This window comes from Cuculus canorus, chromosome 25 (genome assembly GCF_017976375.1).
Source record: "Cuculus canorus isolate bCucCan1 chromosome 25, bCucCan1.pri, whole genome shotgun sequence".
Lineage (NCBI taxonomy): Eukaryota > Metazoa > Chordata > Aves > Cuculiformes > Cuculidae > Cuculus > Cuculus canorus.
In genome coordinates, this window is record NC_071425.1 from 766386 (window position 1) to 784029 (window position 17644).

At 50.6% G+C, this 17644-nt stretch overlaps 1 protein-coding gene across 4 annotated transcripts; it reads right to left on the reverse strand.

Moving 5' to 3' along the window:
• Positions 1–577: 577 nt before the first annotated feature.
• On the reverse strand, positions 578–3183 carry ATP5MC1 (ATP synthase membrane subunit c locus 1). 4 transcript variants are annotated; one of them, XM_054088419.1, is made up of 5 exons: positions 3079–3183; positions 2420–2468; positions 1770–1847; positions 1345–1517; positions 578–795 (listed from the first exon to the last, which is right to left on the reverse strand). In XM_054088419.1, exons 2-5 carry the CDS (start codon positions 2456–2458, stop codon positions 681–683), a joined length of 405 nt encoding a protein of 134 aa, XP_053944394.1. In that variant the 5' UTR covers positions 2459–2468; positions 3079–3183; the 3' UTR covers positions 578–680. The 4 variants fall into 4 exon arrangements, with proteins under 4 accessions (XP_053944394.1, XP_053944395.1, XP_053944397.1 ...); XM_054088420.1 differs by lacking the exon at positions 3079–3183 and adding an exon at positions 2922–3059; XM_054088422.1 differs by lacking the exon at positions 3079–3183 and adding an exon at positions 2939–3055.
• Positions 3184–17644: the final 14461 nt, after the last annotated feature.

A 17644-nucleotide genomic window follows, 5' to 3' on the forward strand; every position in this document is an offset into this window, starting at 1 on the left:
CCCTTCCCGAGGGGAAAGAGCCTCCCCGGAGCGGTGGGAAAAGTGGGAAGCCGTGACTCGATCGCGGGAGCCGCAGGTTCTGGACGGACAGAGGGTGGATTGGTTCATGGAGGGGGGGAAAGAGGAGGCCCTGGGCCTGGCTGCCCGGTGCAGTGGGGGCTGACCCAGCCCTGGAGGGGTCCAAGACGGGGGTTTGGGGCAGCCTGACCCCGTGGGAGGTGTCCCTGCCCATGGCACGGGGTGGTACTGGATGGTCTTTGAGGCTTTTTCCACATTACATGTGCAGAACTGTGCTCTGCCAGCTCATCAGGAAGCATTTGCTTTGGCAGGGCAGTGTGCCTTGGGATTCTTGCACAGATTTGAGCCGTTCAAGGCCCTCTTCTCTCATCTACCCCACACACAAGTAGCTTCCCTCCCTTCCCTCCACCATTTCCAAGTCCCCTTCTCCTATACCAGCAGGTAACCCCACACCTGAGACATCATCCTTAGCGATTTCCCCAAGGCTCCCCTACCGCTGGCCCAGAAAACAGGCAAAAAAATAAAGAAATAAAAAGAAAATGAAGCCACTTTTTTCTTTAGAGAAATCTTTTCTTTAATTGTCAGTCTGGAACGCTCTGATGGAAGCAGACTCAAACCGCACAGGACAGAGTGGTAGAAGCCACAGCCAGGACCAGAAGTTGTCACATAGCGAAGAGGATGAGGAATGCCACCATCAAACAGAAGAGACCCATGGCCTCAGAGAGGGCGAAGCCCAGGATGGCATAGGAGAAGAGCTGCTGCTTGAGAGACGGATTCCTGAGCGTCGTATGAGGGGGGGATAAAGAGAAGAGGAAAAAAAATAGACCCACAGTGAGAACAAAGCCCCAGACCATTCCTCGTATTGCAGAACACCGGGTTTATGTCACACGGGCAACGGGTTTTGGAGCACAGAGCAGTTTCATGGCAGGCAGCCATGGGCTGGAATGCTCCAGCTGTGCCTGTTCCCCGCCTGCAGCGATGCGTGCGTGTGGAACCCTGCAGGCCAGTTTCACCCGCCCTAGCGGTGCTGAGGAACCACTCCTGCTGATGCCCAGGGCTTCACTTCCAGAGGCAGGCGGAGCTCCAGGGAGCACCCGCATGCTTTGGAAGCCAGGACAGGGTGGATTCAAACAGCTCAGACACTTTATTTGTTTTAATAGAGCAATGGATTATGACAACCCCTTTATACTCCAAGGAGGATGCTGCCTTTCAACACAGGATCTGCTCATGTTCATCACCTGGAGCTGGATGCATATTCCAGTGAAAGCTCTACTCATCCGTTCAATTCAGCGCTGGGAGAAGGGGCCAGCCTGGCATTTTGCTTACCTGGCATAGCCAATGATCAAGCTGCCGAACACTGTCCCAATGCCGGCTCCCGAGCCCGCCACCCCAACCGTGGCAGCACCGGCACCGATGAACTTTGCAGCAGTGTCGATATCCCTGGAAACAGCGCTGGTTTGGAACTCGCGGCGGGTCAGCTGGTGGGAAACGCCATCTGGCTGTGGGATACAGCAGAAGAAACACACTTCTAATTGCAAATGTAAAAGATTAATATAACACAAATCCCATTTATCCTGTCCTCAAGGCGGAGGAAGACCAGCCAAGCATGCCAAGCCGGGCTAGAAGCCACGTCCCTGCACCAGCCACCCTCCTGATACACAAACCAACTCCTCCATCCCAGGAGCAGCTGTCAGCACCGCAGGCAGTGAGCGCAGAAGCACAGGACTTGGGTTCACACAGCAGAGCCTCACCTGTAGAGTCTGAGTCTCAGGCCTGCTGAACACTGACACGGAAGCTGGTCTGGCCAGAGCCCTGGAACAGCACCGCAACTGAGGGAAACACAGACAATTAACGCTGATAATTGGATGCATCCGCATGAATCCTCAGAAATAAGTTATTTCATGAAGAACAGTCTTAGAAGTTTCTGAAAACATCTCAAATAGGAAACAAAACTAAAAAACAAAGGCATCTGCAAATGCAAGGTACTTCTATTTTAGCCATCTGGATGAAATCCATCAGTAGCACTGCCAGAGATGACACAGGACAGCGCGGCAGGGCCGCACCTGCGACGAGAGTTCAGTCACTACAACAGGTCCATACATTGTATTCTAAACTCACGCCCTGAGAGAAAGGGGTGACTGAGTGTTTCTGTAACTCTGCTTATCTCAGGAGAAGCCCTTGGGCCCGCAGTTCACCACACACCCACTAAGCGGGCAGGAATCACCCCCCGGTCACCGGAGGTCACCTTGCTTCACCTCCTTGTTAAATCCACAGCAAACCAAACCTACATGATCCCACTTCAACAGAGGATGAACAGGATGATGTTTTGAGCTGAGCAACACAGTGAAAGACTCTGCAATCACATCTCCCCCTCAGTATTATTGAATTAAGAGCAACTTACCAGCGCCGGCGAGCTGAGGAGAGCCGAAGGAGCCTGCATTTTGCTTCACCTAATACAAACACACCGAAAAAGGGACAGAATTAGGACTCTTAGCGCTACAGCCGCCATCCCCCTCGCAGGGGGTCCCTGAGCCGTGCCGGAAGCTGCACAGCCCCACGTCCTCCTCCAGGCCCTCGTCTGGGCCCTTCCCAGGGCAGACTCTGCCCGGACATGGCAGGAGTTCCGCCGAGGGCCCAGGGGGCTTGCGGGAGGGAGGGGGAGGAGGGCACGGGGACAGCAGAGAGGACGATTCTTGCCGCCCCCTCCGTGGCTACTGCTTTGCATGATCAAGCAACGACCCCACCAGCACCATCTCCGCCAGCACTGACCCCAACCGGAACACTGAACCCCCTAAATCATTCCCCAACCGGGACACCGCCTCCCGTGGGACACCGAACCCCCCAGACCACCAACCGACCCCGGGGCACTGAACCCCCCCCAACCGGGGCACGGGGACACCGACCCCCACCGGGCACCGACCGACCCCACCGGGCACCGCGCTTCCGGCGGTCTGTGCCCGGCACAGCGCTCCCGGTAGCGGCGGGGCAGTGGATGTCGGGGAACGACGCCGTGCCCACCTGCGGGGGCGGCGGTGCCGGTGCTGTGCGGTGCGGGCTCACCTTGCCGTGTGTCCCCCGCGTCCTCCGCGCTCATTGGCCGCCGGGCGCGGCGCCCGCGCTCCCCATTGGCCGCGCGCGCCCCCGCCCACATCCGGGAACGCGCGAGGGGCGGGGCGAGGCGCGAGCGCCCATTGGCTGATCCGATCCGCTGCGCGCGCGATGATTGGCTGGGCGGCTCCCAGCAGCCCGGGCGGCGCTGTGGGCGGGGACCGGCGTACGGGGCGTGGCCTTTGTGCGGTGGGGCGTGGTCTCACACTCTGGGGCGGGGTTTCATGACATGTGGGCGTGTCTTCAGCCATGTGGGCGGGGTCTCTGCGGAGCTGCAGCGCTCCCCGAGCTCTCCGAAACGATCCCCTCGAGCGTTTAAACGCTTCCCTGTGGTTTCAGGACCCATGGCCGGAGCTGCGGTTCGGTGACACTGCCCGCGGCCGTGCGGCAGCGGCGCAGCCCAGCTCTGTGCCCCGGTACCGGCAGCTTCGGCTCCGGTACCGGTAGTCCAAACACGACCTTCCTGGAAGCGGTACCCTCAGCACTGGCGCCGCGGGGCTGTAGTGCACGAGCAGAGGTCGGTTCCGTACTTGGTACCGGTACCGGCAGCCTCAACACCGTCCGGGGGCGATGGTGCAAGGGCAGAGCCCGGTGCCGTGCCCGGTACCGGCAGTGGTTTAAAATAAAAAGCTCCAAGTTCGGCTCTGTAACCAATTGCCTCCTGACTGGTTTAGTCCTGGTAAGAGAGTGGGCAACAAAATAGAGCCACATGTGCTTAACAGGTAGAATTAGTAAGAATTATATGTGTTAAGGAAGAGAAAGGGAATTCTGTTGAACTTAATCTTTAAGGACCATCTCTTGGCAGCATCTCCTGTCGGAGTGTTTAGCAGCGTGCAGCTGCTAAATACCTAATTTCACTGGAATTAGTATAGCAAAGGGCTGTTCTCTTTACACATAAATGCAGGATATTGGTATTTTTCTGAAGAGGCAAAAGCTGTAATTTTCATCTTGGGTGCAATCTGATATTACTTAGGAAAAAAATGGCTTTTTAAGCCAACTTATTTGAGAAACTTTAATATTGCTAGTGCTTCTTATCTCTTCCTTTACAAGAAAGGACCTGAGCCTTCCCTGCTCCTGCTGGCTGTTTAACTGACTGCTCGTCCCTGGCTCCTCTTGGCATGGGAATGTCACCAAGGCCAAAGGGTAGGGTGGGATAACAAGGGTGAATCAGGAAAGTCAGCTGAGCTGCATGGGATCTGTTTATTTACAACCATTCCCAGCAGCACTGGTCCAGAACCCGGGAGCTGGAGCTGGCCGGGTTTCTGCTGCATCACAGGAACACCCGGCACATCCTCTTTTCTCCCAAGGCCAGGAGAAAACGCTGAACAGATCCTCACTCTGAACAATATATTCTTTAAAATACATAGTATGGTACAGGTTTAGACATTACTGATGGCTATGGTGTGTCTCAACATTCCTGTCATAGCTTATCCCCGTTTTGACAATCAAACATTCCATCACAATGAAGTTCATTTTTAACAGAACACTTGCTTCCTCAGGAAAAGTCCCATTGTTTGTAAAGAAAATGCTTCCCCCCCCCCCCCCCCCGCCTTTTCCTGTAAATCCTCATTCGAAATTCCTTCTTTTTTTCCACTCCACTGCTTTGCATCTCAGCAGAAGCAGCTCAGACACGAAGAGACACAAAAGCGGTTTTTACTGAAGCCCTGTCAGTTCACCCAACTTCCAGTTATCCAACCTCTTCCCTTTCTACCCTGTTGCTGGATTTAGCGACTCGGACCCTGAGCCCAGCCCGGTCACCTGGGGTCAGCATTGTGTCACAATGCTATCTATGTCCTTCAGGTGCCGGTGCCAGCTGGTGGTGTCCCCAAATCCCCTCTCCATCCCTTTTGCTCTGGTACCTATCATGCCTGCTCCCATCACTTCTACAAATCCCTGAGCTTGTTTGGAGGTCCCAGCCCTGGGACGCAGGCAGCGAGCGGTGACCGGCAGAGGGGGTCACACTGCAATAAATCTCAGGAGGATGCTGGCTTTTGGAAGGATTTTAAGGCACATAATTTGTTTTCTGTAATAATGACCCAGATTCAGACTCCTAACCACCCACCTTGGCCTGATGCAGGTCAGACCCTCCCTGTCCTGGGCAGCCAGGGACCAATTTACCCCTCACCACAAATTACCTCCTATATTTTCTGACTGAGTTTTCATTTTGCTTGTAAGTTATAGCATTATTTATGCTACTGCTGCGTTCAGCCTTTGGAATCAGAAGAGGTTTCAATCCTATCTCCATTTTACAGTTTAATACAGGAGCAGCTCAAATGGCTGATGATTCAATACCGTTATTCTTTGGATGGGATCAAATATTGCACTGATATGTAGTGGATAAAGACCTTGAAATACCTTTTCAAAAGGGGCAGTAGGGGTTTGGCACGATTTATCCCCGAACTCACATAGCATCTGAAGGGACATTCATTAGAAATGCATCTAAATGGAAAAAGTCACACTTTGTGCACCAAACCTCTGTGGCTATGTCTCTTTTTAAACCTTCACAGCGTTCATCAGTTGGGTCCAGCGTAGGCACTGGCCCATTTGCTTTCCGTGAGTGATCACTGCTCTGATGCAGCGCAGCGTTTTCTGTTCCCTCATCCCAGCAAACCCGTGCAGCCTCAGAGTGCTCTTCCTTTTCCTTGGTCCTTTTGCTGCTCCCTCATTTTTGTCAGACCCTTTGCCTTCCTTTGTTGGGAAGGTGGTTCCTCCCTTGGGCTTTCTCTCCCAATTCATACAGAGTATATTTGGAATACACGCCTCCCTCTCCATGGCACATCATTTCCCAATTAACAGGCATGTTTCTGTATGCGTAAAATGCAAACCAGATGATAGCATCTCTCTGCTGCAAAGCCACGCTGCTCACTGTGGTCATGGAGGGCATCTCACACTGACTGACATCACTTTGTTTCTTTGGGAAGACCATTGTTTTGCCTGGGAAAAGTGATTTTTGTTGCAGAAAACAGACACTGGCTGCAAGGGAGATGGCTACAAATGCCAGATTCCCAAATGCTTTCAACCCTGAAAGTCAGAGGATCTGAAAGGATGCTGAAATAACTGACTGGTGGCTCAGATTCTTTCAGGATGTGATTCCCAATCGCACAGCCACAGCCTCTTTCCTCAATTGAACAGCCTCTTTCCTTCACCCGCTCTCCTCCTGGTTCTTCTTCACCTGTCCATAGCTTCTTTTCTCTTCCTGCAGAACACTTGGGACCTTCAGCACTGCCATTCTCCTCCAAAACCACAGTGCTGAGGGCCAGGGCACAGTCAAGGGGGAGGCGGAGGCTTGGAGCACAGTCCATCTGGCATCTCCCAGTCTGGGAGCACTCCTGCTGCTCTTCGCTTCACCTTAATGAGGCTCCCGTGGAGAACAAGGGGAGTGGAAAGGAAAGAAAAAGATTCCTGACAAAAGCAATGTACACAGACAAGATGCAGGTGAACAAAGGAGGGAAAGGAAAGCAGTGCGCCTGCCAGCAATGGAGTGGCTGCACTCGGAAACCAACTTGTCAGTTTGACTTTAAGACACAGCAGAAGAGATCGGTAATTCTTTCACAGCAGCACATCTAGGGATTAAAGTGGTTTGATCATCGCAGCAGATCTCAGGGATCAGTCCTGTGAGTAAGTGTAAGCGCTCCCGTGTCTGCCATGGCAGTGCTGAGAAGAGGCAGAGAGCAGAGAAGGGAATGGTGACACCTGGAGAGACTGCCACACTGGGTTAGGTGAGGCAGCTTAGAAAAATCTGGGAAAGAAATGCTCACAGGCCCCTGGTGAGGCTGAAAAAATGAAGATATTTTACAGAGGGTTTTCTATCACTGTACAGTTTTGTAAGGACACATAGTTTACCTTTATTCTGCTGTGAAGGTGCAGGCTGACCTATTCCCCCTTGTGCAGAAGTCAGTGAGTCCCTTTATCTGCAGTGCACGGGTATAAATAGAGAGTACTTAGCGGGTGTATAACAGCACAAAATCCAAACGCTGCCATTCATCACCCTCTTTGTACTGGATTAAATCACTACATGAAATGCACTGAAGAATCAAACCTTTGTTGTTTTGTTGGTGAAAGGATTGGGTCCCAGAATTACATCAGTTGTTTTCTCTAAACAGCTATTAGCCCCTTCCATTATACCAACAGAACTGGTTTCCATCCTCTGGCTCATTTATTCCAAACCAGCATTATTGAAGTGAATGGGGTCCAGGCCCTGGATATTAGAGGAGCTGTTGGTCCGCTCATAAATAACAAGTTGTCAAGGATTTTAATGGAAACCCTTAGAGTGCTGTAAATCTGCGCAGTTCTGCCTGCATCCCCTCCCTCATTTCCATCACAATATCGCTCCGGTGGGACTGCAGCTTGCAGCATGTGCCAGGCAGCCTAGATTGGTAGGACACGGGGGAAGGAGGGGATAAAAAAAAGCTGGAGATGAGGTGGGGGATTCGGAACAGTTGGTACTGCGGAAGCATCTGCTGGGTGGCCGGGTTTGGAGTCACCTGGCCTATTCAGCATGGTGAGGGGAAAGGGCTATTCATCCGGGGGGACCGGAGAGGGGAATAACAGAACCAAGGATGCTCGTGGAATAAAGACGGATGTATTACAGTTTACATTTCACTCTGTTGGTCTGTGAGGCAGTAAATCTCAGCAAGTAGAGGGTTTTGTTGGGTTTTGATCCCAATTTCAGTGGCAGAGCCAGTGCGGTGGTGCTGCCCAGGCTGACTCTTGCCGTTAGGCAGAAAGGACTCCCCTTTTCAAGATAAATTCCTTTAACCTTCCCCTAGCCAATCCAAGCTTTCTACAGGGAGGATTTAACACTGCATCCTGATCCAAACAGCAATGTTCCTGTGTTTCGTTGCCTCTGGCCAGAAACTGGGTTACTACAAAGCATCTGCTTGACCTGCACTTCGTCATCCCCAAATATCTGCAGCTCAGCTGCCCGCCCCAATCAGAGCACCCTGCTGTATGAGACTAAAGCTTTCTAGAAAAGAACTTGAGCCCACTCCTCTGCTCTCCGTGGGCTACATGATATTATGGAATAGTCTATGACTGGTGCAGTCATGCTGGTGCCCATCCCACTCACAAGGATGAGAATGCACGAGGCCCTGTTTAAGAGACCGGGTAGACTCTCAGTCCTCTGAAGCGCTAGAGCTCATTAAAATCTGTATGCAAGGTCAGTTCAGGCTTAAATGTGGGCTTGCACACTGGCTTAGCATGTAATATAAATACAAAAAATTACATTGATAACAAAGCTTCAACCAGCTTCAGAGCGTCCAAGGCTTACAATCTTACATAATTACATGTCTGGCACTGAGCATCTAAAATACAGCAAAGCCATCTCAGCACCAGAGATCCTAAATTAATTCAATATCGCTCCTTTCACATCACAACCTCACAGAAAAGCACTGAAGAACTGAGCCTTATGAGACTTATATTCCACGTCACATAATTAAATATCACCCCTATGCTACAACAGGGAAGCAGTTACGCAGACATGAAGGAATTTGACCAAAGCTGCTCAGAAAATCAGTGACATAATCCCTCTTCCCCTCACCAGATTTAACCTTCATTTTGAGCAAGGCTGAACTGCAGAAGAAGTGAGCCAGGACTGAGAGAAAAATGGATGGCTGCCAAAAGGGATTGATGCCCTTCAGGCTCCAGGGAGTTTTTAACCCTTCCCAATGGTTTTCCCAGCCTGAAAAACCTGGTGGGGTTCATCAGGCTGTACTTCCCCGCTACTGATCCATAAGAGATTTGCCAGTGGGAGCAGCTGCTTGGAGAGCAAGATGATAACTCAGGCCCTGAGGCACTCGTCCCCTGCTTCCCTGCCCCAGTAACGGGATGCGACTAGAATATTGCATGGGCTTTTATAACGTGTATTCCTCTGGGGCCTTGGTCACGATTACAGCATCTAAATGCAACCAGAAACAAACAGTGACAATGAAAAAGACAAAAAAAGATGGTCAGCCTGAAGATTCTGAATGTTTTTTGCACTAAATTTTGTTCTATTTAACAATAAGTTGCTGTTTCATAGCCATACAGCATCGTTAATTCCTTTTTAATAACGGTTATACTATTTTGGAGAGCAGCTGCTGCACATGTTATGTAGCACAGCTGAGAGAGCCATATGGATTTTTAATTCCTAAGAGTTATTACTTGGTTGTAGCAGCATAGATGAACCCACGCTTGCCTTAATGGAGTCATTAGAATTGGCAATCCTTCCTTAAAGAGGGCTATTGTTAGGAAAGATCTGATGCAAAATGTAGGAAAGCTTTAGAAGAGGGGCTTTTCATTATATGAACCTCAAATCCTGGGTTTGGTTTTGGGTCCCTCACTCTGAGAAAGACGTTGAGGGGCTGGAGCGCATCCGGAGAAGGGACCGGAGCTGGGGAAGGGGCTGGAGAACAAGGGATCTGGGAGCATCTAAGGGATCTAGGGTGGTTTAGCCTGGAGAAGAGGAGGCTGAGGGGAGACCTCATTGGTCTCTGCAGCTTCTGGCAAGGAGGTTGTGGTGAGATGGGTGCTGGGCTCTGCTCCCAAGGAACAATGGATAGGATGAGAGGAAACGGCATCAATTTGCACCGAGGCAGGTTTAGAGTGGATATTAGGAAATATTTCTTCACTGAAAGGGTTCTCAGGCTCTGGCAGAGGCTGCCCAGGGAAGTGGTGGAGTCTCCATCCCAGGAGGGATTTAAAAGCCAGGCAGATGAGATGCTCAAAGATGGTTTAGAGGTGGACAGGTGCATTTGGACTCGATGACCTCCAAGGTCTTTTCCAACCAAAGGATTCTGTGATCTCACAATGGGATACGGAAGCACTGAGCTCTTCTCTCTGGATGTGAGGGGATGGCAGGAAGATGCACTGGGAGAGGGATAGGTTTGACACTAGGGAAAGGTTCTTCCCCCAGAGGGTGGTGGAGTGCTGGAACAGCCCCCAGGGAAGCAGCCAGGGCCAGATAATGCTCCAGAAGCACCAACGCCCTCAGGGGATGAGGGGGTGTCCAGTGCAGGAGCAGGAGCTGGGCCCTGGCTGCCCTATCGCTGGAGGGGATCAAGGCCGTGTTGGAAGGGGTTTGGAGCAACTGGATCCAGCGCGAGGTGTCCCTGCCCAGGGCTCGGTGGCACTGGATGGGCTTCAATTTTTGATCCCACCCATTCCAGTATTCTAGGATCCTACTGGGCCACTTTATTGCACGACTCGATGATTATACCACTCTCTCAGCCTGCAGGAACCACAAAGCACCGCAAAGGAGAGGCGGCAGTACCCTGACCCTTTCCGCCATTGGCCCTTCCCGCCATTAACCCCGCCCGCCATGAGCCCTCTCCCCCCTCCCTACCGCCCCGCTCCCAGCAGCCCCCGCGCACCTCACGGATATTCAAATCGCCGCGGTCCTCGCAGCGCTGATTGGCTGCGACCATCCGGGCGAGACCACGCCCCCTTCAGTGGGGCGGGGCCGCTCGCGGCCGTTATTCGGAGGCGGGAAAAGGCGGTCGGGAGCGCCGCGAGGCGCATGCGCGCTACCCCGGGCGTGGCTCCAGCGCGTCCTCCTGTTGCTGTGACAACATCTTCCCGCCCCTTACGGTGGTCATCCAACCAGAGACGGCGCTGGCCGCTGCACCAATGCGGCGGTGGGACGTTGTGAATGGAGGTCACCGTGCTCCGAGCCCCGCCCCTGTTCCGAGCCCCGCCCCCTGCTTAGGCCCCGCCTCTCTATTCTAAGTCACGCCCCTTCTAAAGCGCCACACCCTCCATCAGACCGCCCCGCGTCACGGAATCACTTGGTTGGAAAAGGCCTTTGAGATTAGCAAATCCCACTGTCTCTGCCTACCACGAAACCATCTCTGAGCACCTCATCTGCCCGGCTTTTAAGCCCCTCCTGGGATGGGGGTTCCACCTCCGCCCTGGGCAGCCTCTGCCAGCTCCTAAGAATCCTTTCAGTGAAGAAAGTTTCCCCAATATCCAATCTAAGCCTCCCCTGGCACAACTCGATGCCATCTCCTCTCATCTTTTCCATTGTTCCTTGGGAGCAGAGACCTGCACCCACCTCACCACAACCTCTTTTACGGGAGCTGCAGAGAGCGATCGGGTCTCCCCTCAGCCTCCTCTTCTCCAGGCTGAACAGCCCCAGCTCCCTCAGCCGCTCCCTATAACCCTTGTTCTACAGCCCCTTCCCCAGCTCCATTCCCTTCTCCGGATGTACTCTGGCCCCTCAATGTTCTTCTTGGAGTGAGGGGCCCAAAACTGAGCTGTGGGCTCCCCAGTGCCAAGTCCAGGGGGACAATCACTTTCCTGCTCCTGCTGGCCGCACCATGGCCACTGGCCACTGGCCTCCTTTGCCGCCTGCGCCACTGCCAGCTCTTGTTCAGTCACTGTCAACCAACACCCCCAGATCCTTCTCTGCCAGGCAGCTTTCCAGCCGCTTCTTCCCAAGCCTGGAGTGCCTCGTAGCAGTAGAGGAGTCTGCTGGGCTTTCCAGTCTACTGCTGGCACGAGAATGGAGTGTTAGGAGATCCCTTCTGTCTCCTCCATGTGGAAACCAGAACAATCATAGTGTGGGCCACTCCTAAAAGACTCATAAATTTGTGTTTGCCCAGGGGCCACAAGGTTATTTTAACATACCGCTTGAAATCAAAAGCCTTAGTGTCCGTGAATCTTGTTCCGCAGTTCGGCAGCTGGGCTACGAATTCCCCCATTGATGCAGTTGCCTTCTGACACGTGCTCCCGCTCCTCAGAGAGTGTATTTATTGGCCCCAGTGTCCCCAGTCGTTCTAACACTTGCTCTTTGCAAGTATGCGCTATCCCTAATGTTTAATCTTTCCAAAGAACTAGCTTGTCATCGTTGCACATATTTCTCTCATAATGACTGAAGTCAGGCAAGAAGTCAAAACTTAATGCGTCTGTAAGCTCTTGCCAGTGTTTTCTGGATCTGTGCCGCGAGAGAAGATCACGAAGAAGAACGATAAATGGCTCCGTTCCCAATTCAAATAAAGCATTATTCAGAGCTGTATTCCAGGAATCTTTGTTTTTCACAGCTCCTCGGAAATATCAATGGCGTTGTTTGTTCTAGCAGTTATTGGTTGCTAGTGTGAGGCTTCTGAAAGAGTAAGGAGTTAGAATCATAGAATCATAGAATCATAGAATCATAGAATCATAGAATCATGGAATCATAGAATCATAGAATAGTTTGGGTTGAAAAGGACCTCAAAGATCATCTGATTCCAACCCCTCTGCGATGGGCAGGGGCACCTCCCACTAGATCAGGCTGCCCAAGGCCCATCCAACCTGGCCTTAAACCAGGGATGGGGCAGCCACAACTTCCCTGGGCAACCTGTTCCAGTGCCTCCCCACTCTCATAGTGAAGAAATTCCTCCTTATTTCTAGTTTAATCTGCCCCTCTCCAGTTTATACCCATTCCTGCTCATCCTATCACTACAAGCCTTTGTAAACAGCCTCTCTCCAGCTTTCTTGTAGCCCCTTCAGGTACTGGAAGGTCGCTACTATAAGGTCTCCTCGGAGCCTTCTCTTCTCCAGGCTGAACAACCCCAACCCTCTCAGCCTGTCCTCATATGGGAGGTGCTCCAGCCCTCAGATCATCTTTGTAGCCTCCTCTGGACCTGTTCCATTTATCACGCTTCTTCATGATCTTCTCTCACAGCACAGAGTAGTTGGTTTGTTTGGTAGTCATTTATAAGCAAACACCCAGATTATGATCTAGAGAGGGCAGTTTGTGAATAGAGCATCCACAGCGAGCAGAGCCTTGACCGGCTGCCGAGGTACAACTGAGCAGCCACTCAACATCTCCCTCTGAGTCCAAACAGAACATTTGAAATTACGAACTTTCATTCTCTTGAGTTGCTCTTGCTCTGCAACACAACACGTGGAGCTGCAAGCGAGGATGGCTTTAGGGAGCAAGAGATAATGAAGAGCGAACAGCGAGTGGAACAGATTGTATGGCTTGAACAGATCGGCTAATGGAAATTAAGTGCAATGAGTGTGAGTTGGTTGGACTGGGTGCGCGCAAAGACTCCTTTATTGGCTTTTGCAATTGAAAAAGTGAAGATCAAATTATTTGTTTGCTGTCTAGGAACATGGGCAGGGTGGTAAAAATCTTCCTAAAAGAATCCAACTTATTTCTCAGTGTCTTCCTACAGAGTGAGCCCTTCAAAAAGCTCAGCTTTCTTCTAGGCTTGATTATTTACTGGCTGTCAGATTTAAATTCCATTATTTGCAGGTCAGAAGGGGCTGAGTTCCTGCACAGAAGTAGCATCTCCTGAACATAAGGCAAAGATTTTTATGCTGGGCTAGAGGAAAGCAAATTATTTTCTCTGTTTTAAATCACTGCTGGAAAAGAAATCAGGAAAAACAAGCAATTATCAATTATAATTTTTAAGTGCTATGGACTGAAGGAAAGTTGTCCCAATTCTTTCTTCTTCCAACATTCTTAGGGTCCGGTTCGCTGTCACAGTTACCCTTAGCAAAATCCTTGCAATAGTTTGAAAACCTAGGCCTAGAAAATTACATTAGAAAACAGTTTTAATGCAATTATTTCCTCCTTTCTGTCATGTCTCTCTGTTCCATTTCCCCTCTTACAGTTTGTAGCCTGATAGCAGATCGAGGAAACACAAGACTCGCATCTGTAATGTCAACTCTGGCCATCGGGGCAGAGGCATCTTCATCACCACGACAGAAAACATAGATGGAACCTGATCTGCCAGCTCTTCATCTCAAGGGTAATCCTTCCATCCCATGTTTCAAGATTGCTATTCTGTCACTGCACTGCTGTTTTAATACCCAGCTTGGCCTTGCCCTGATGTGGTCACTCAGCCAGGAACAGCCTTCACTGGGCATTGTCTTCACATCCATCACTGTCGAAAGGACTTGTCACTGCCACAAGAAAAATGTCTATTTTATGTGTATTCTGTAAGATCCTGTTCAGAACTGACTCCCAATATTCTGAGACAGACTCACCTTGACAAGAATTCAGGACATTCTGGTTAGATGAATTGAACAAGGAAAGCTTTATCTCTCACCAAGGAAAAAGCGCTTAAAAGATACGCAGTTTTCATGAGTCCCATGAAGCCCTATCATCCTTTTCCAATCCAGTGTCTCACCAAGCTGTTCCTATTAACACTTTTAACTCATGTCCCTAATGAAGTCTAATATAAAAACTCCAGCTGGCTTCCAGTTGTTTGGACTGCCAACAATCTGAAGAGTAAAACCTTAATTTACTTTAGTTTATTGTTGATCTCTGGACACACTTTATTTTGTGGATTAAATTTGTTTGATTTTGCGTTGCCCTCATCATTATTTTTTAGGGAATGTTCCAAAGAAGGAATGAAAGTCTATGAATGTCTGGGAAAAATAATAAGAGGTGGCAGGGAGGACACATGGAGCCTGTGGCTTGGAGGAGAAGAGAGCAGGAATTTGGGTTCTCTTCAGCAGGAGATGGGGTGGAGTGACCCACAGGCTCCTTTTCTGTGGTTAATGTTTCATTCCTTCAGACATTCATGCCTGAAGGGAACGTAGCAGGAATTAATGACGGCTGCGTATGGAGCACCCAGAGGTACAGAGAAATCATAGCGGTTGGACTGTCTAAAGCATCCTTCTCCTGAGAATCCCTAAGCACTTGATAAATACAGTCATTCATCTTTGTATTATGAGTACTGTAAATAAAACTATGCAGAAAATTTTTCAACAGATGCTGTAGTAGAACATGGCATGCGTCGTATTCTCCAGATCGGGGCTGCCAACAAGTTTTGGCACAGCTGGTACTTCTATGAGCACCTAAATCACTTTCCGTGTTATCCTGGTACCATTTTTCATGAAGCATTATCGTTATAAGAAACAAGAATCTTGGAAAGAAAAAGGTCCTAAGTGGTAAGACATTTTGTTTTACTTCCTTATGGAAAGAAGTTGTGGGTTAGCTGATGGCTGGAAGAAGTTCTGGTTTGCAGTTCTGGATCATTCCAACACGGAATTAAGTCTAGTAATAAGTGGTCGTAGAATGGGGCCTGGCTGAGAAAGAGGGTTATCTTCCATTGAAACTGCTGATTTCTCAGAAGTGATGGAATTGGAATGCTGATGAGATTGCGGTGAAGTGAAATTGAAACTGTTGAGCCTCATTTATTGGGTTCTTTAGAGTAATGGGATCAGTATAGGGCTGATCATATTTAGTGCCATTAAATCTTCTGTGCTTAATTAAGATGCTTTGTACATTATGCACTGTGAACAGGATCATGTAGAGAAGAAGGGAGGAGGCTAACACCTTTCTAATCCTGCATCTTGTTCATGCATTTACAGGATAACGTATGCGTGCATCTGACAAATTATTTAATTAACAAGAACAGGGTTCATTCTGCCAGAGAAAAAGGTACTGGTAGCAAGTGGTAAGGAGAGAACATTTCAAAGCTGCTCCCGGGGGGGGTAGTGTTCACCTTTTCTTGTACAGCTTCATATGCTTGACTTAAATCTTCAAAGCATCTGTGCGCTTCCCCAATTCACTGTATGTTTTGGTGTTGAATAAATGATGTGAAGAAACTCAGATGAGTAACAGAATTGGACACCAAAATTGGGAAGAAAACTCCACAGAGGGGAGTCTGTACTCCACCTTAACAGCATCCACTGGGTTTGAGGCCATTCTTGTCTTGAGATGAGGTGCTTGCCTGCTTTTCCTAGGTACCCCGATTTGTCTGATGAGATGTTATCACTCCTCCCAAACTTTGTTTGTAATCTTAGGTCACCAGTTCTACATCCTCACTGTATTTATCTTTCTCAGTTTTGTATTTGTTTACCCAGTCACAGTATTTTTTCCTATTGCACACATTTGTCTTGCAATGTTCATCCCGTGTTCTCTTTGTCAAGGAATCAGCTGCAGTGCTGTGACTGTGCAAGGCGTAAGTCTTTAAATGATCCATGAATATATGTTTCTTCTTTATATTTTGTGTCCGAGTTCCCTTCCCATGCTTGTAAGTGGGATTGTTCTAATCAGTAATAGACAGAGCAAGAGAAGTTTCCAGACTGAATGAGTTGTGTTGGTTTAGAGGAGCTGTGCACAGACCGAGCTATTACAGTGTTAGGGTAGAAACACACCAGCTGCATTTGTACTTGTTACCAAGGTTTCTGGCATCCTGGCCTGTCTAGGAAAGCATCCGCTTTTAGTAACTGCATGCAGAGAAGTGGCAACGACACCAGACAGATGTTACTATTAAGACACGGGTAACAGCACACGCTGTCGTGAAATCAGAATCATAGAATAGTTTGGGTCAGAAGGGACATCAAAGCCCATCCTGCTCCACCCCACAGCCATGGGCAGGGACATCTCCCACCGCATCAGGGGGCACTAAGCCCCATCCAACCTGGCCTGGAACCCCTCCAGGGATGGGGCAGCCACAGCTTCCCTGGGCAGCCTGGGCCAGTGCCTCGCCAACCCATCCCAGTGCCTCACCAACCCATCCCAGTGCCTCGCCAACCCATCCCAGTGCCTCGCCAACCCATCCCAGTGCCTCGCCAACCTGTCCCAGTGCCTCGCCAACCTGTCCCAGTGCCTCACCAACATGTCCCAGTGCCTTGCCAACCCATCCCAGTGCCTCATCTACCCATCCCAGTGCCTCACCAACCCATCCCAGTGCCTCACAACCCATCCCAGTGCCTCACCAACCTGTCCCAGTGCCTTGCCAACCCATCCCAGTGCCTCACAACCCATCCCAGTGCCTCACCAACCTGTCCCAGTGCCTCACCACCCTGTCCCAGTGCCTCACCAACCTGTCTCAGTGCCTCACCAACCATCCCAGTGCCTCACCAACCCATCCCAGTGCCTCACCTACCCATCCCAGTGCCTCACCAACCCATCCCAGTGCCTCACCAACATGTCCCAGTGCCTCCATAACATGTCCCAGTGCCTCACCAACCCATCCCAGTGCCTCACCAACCCATCCCAGTGCCTCGCCAGCCATCCCAGTGCCTCACCAGTGTGGCTGTGGGGTCTGCTCCTCGTTACACCGGAGCGTTGCTCCCTCTGAAACACCCGGGATCGCTCTTAAACCACAACCCAATGCCCGTGGGACCCTGATAAAAGCCTCTCCCTGACTTTGCAACACGGTGAGGGGTAACGGCTCTGTCTCTTCCAGCCTGGGCTGTCACCAGCCCCTTTCCCACCGCCGTCTGGGCGACCGGCAGAGGGGGACAGACTACACGGAATGGGGGGACAACGGTCCTCTGCTCCGGGACACGCCGGGAACCTCACGGCGGCTCCAGCCCTCTGCGCATACAAGTATTGCATTTATCCTTCTCCTCGGGGGAGGTTCCCGGGGCAGACAGTGGTTTTGGAGCCAATGCCAGCTCCTCCTCCCCTCCTCCCAGCAGCTCTGCCTCCAGCCCCAGGCTGTCATTTCAATCCGAGTGTGTTACTTATCTGTTTCCCTCTTTGCGGCATATGTAAAAACCAGCTGGCATCCCTCTGCCTGGATAAGGAGGCATTTTTTTCCAGCTTAAAGCGACTTGTTCACAAATCCTTAGAATCACAGAATCATTTAAG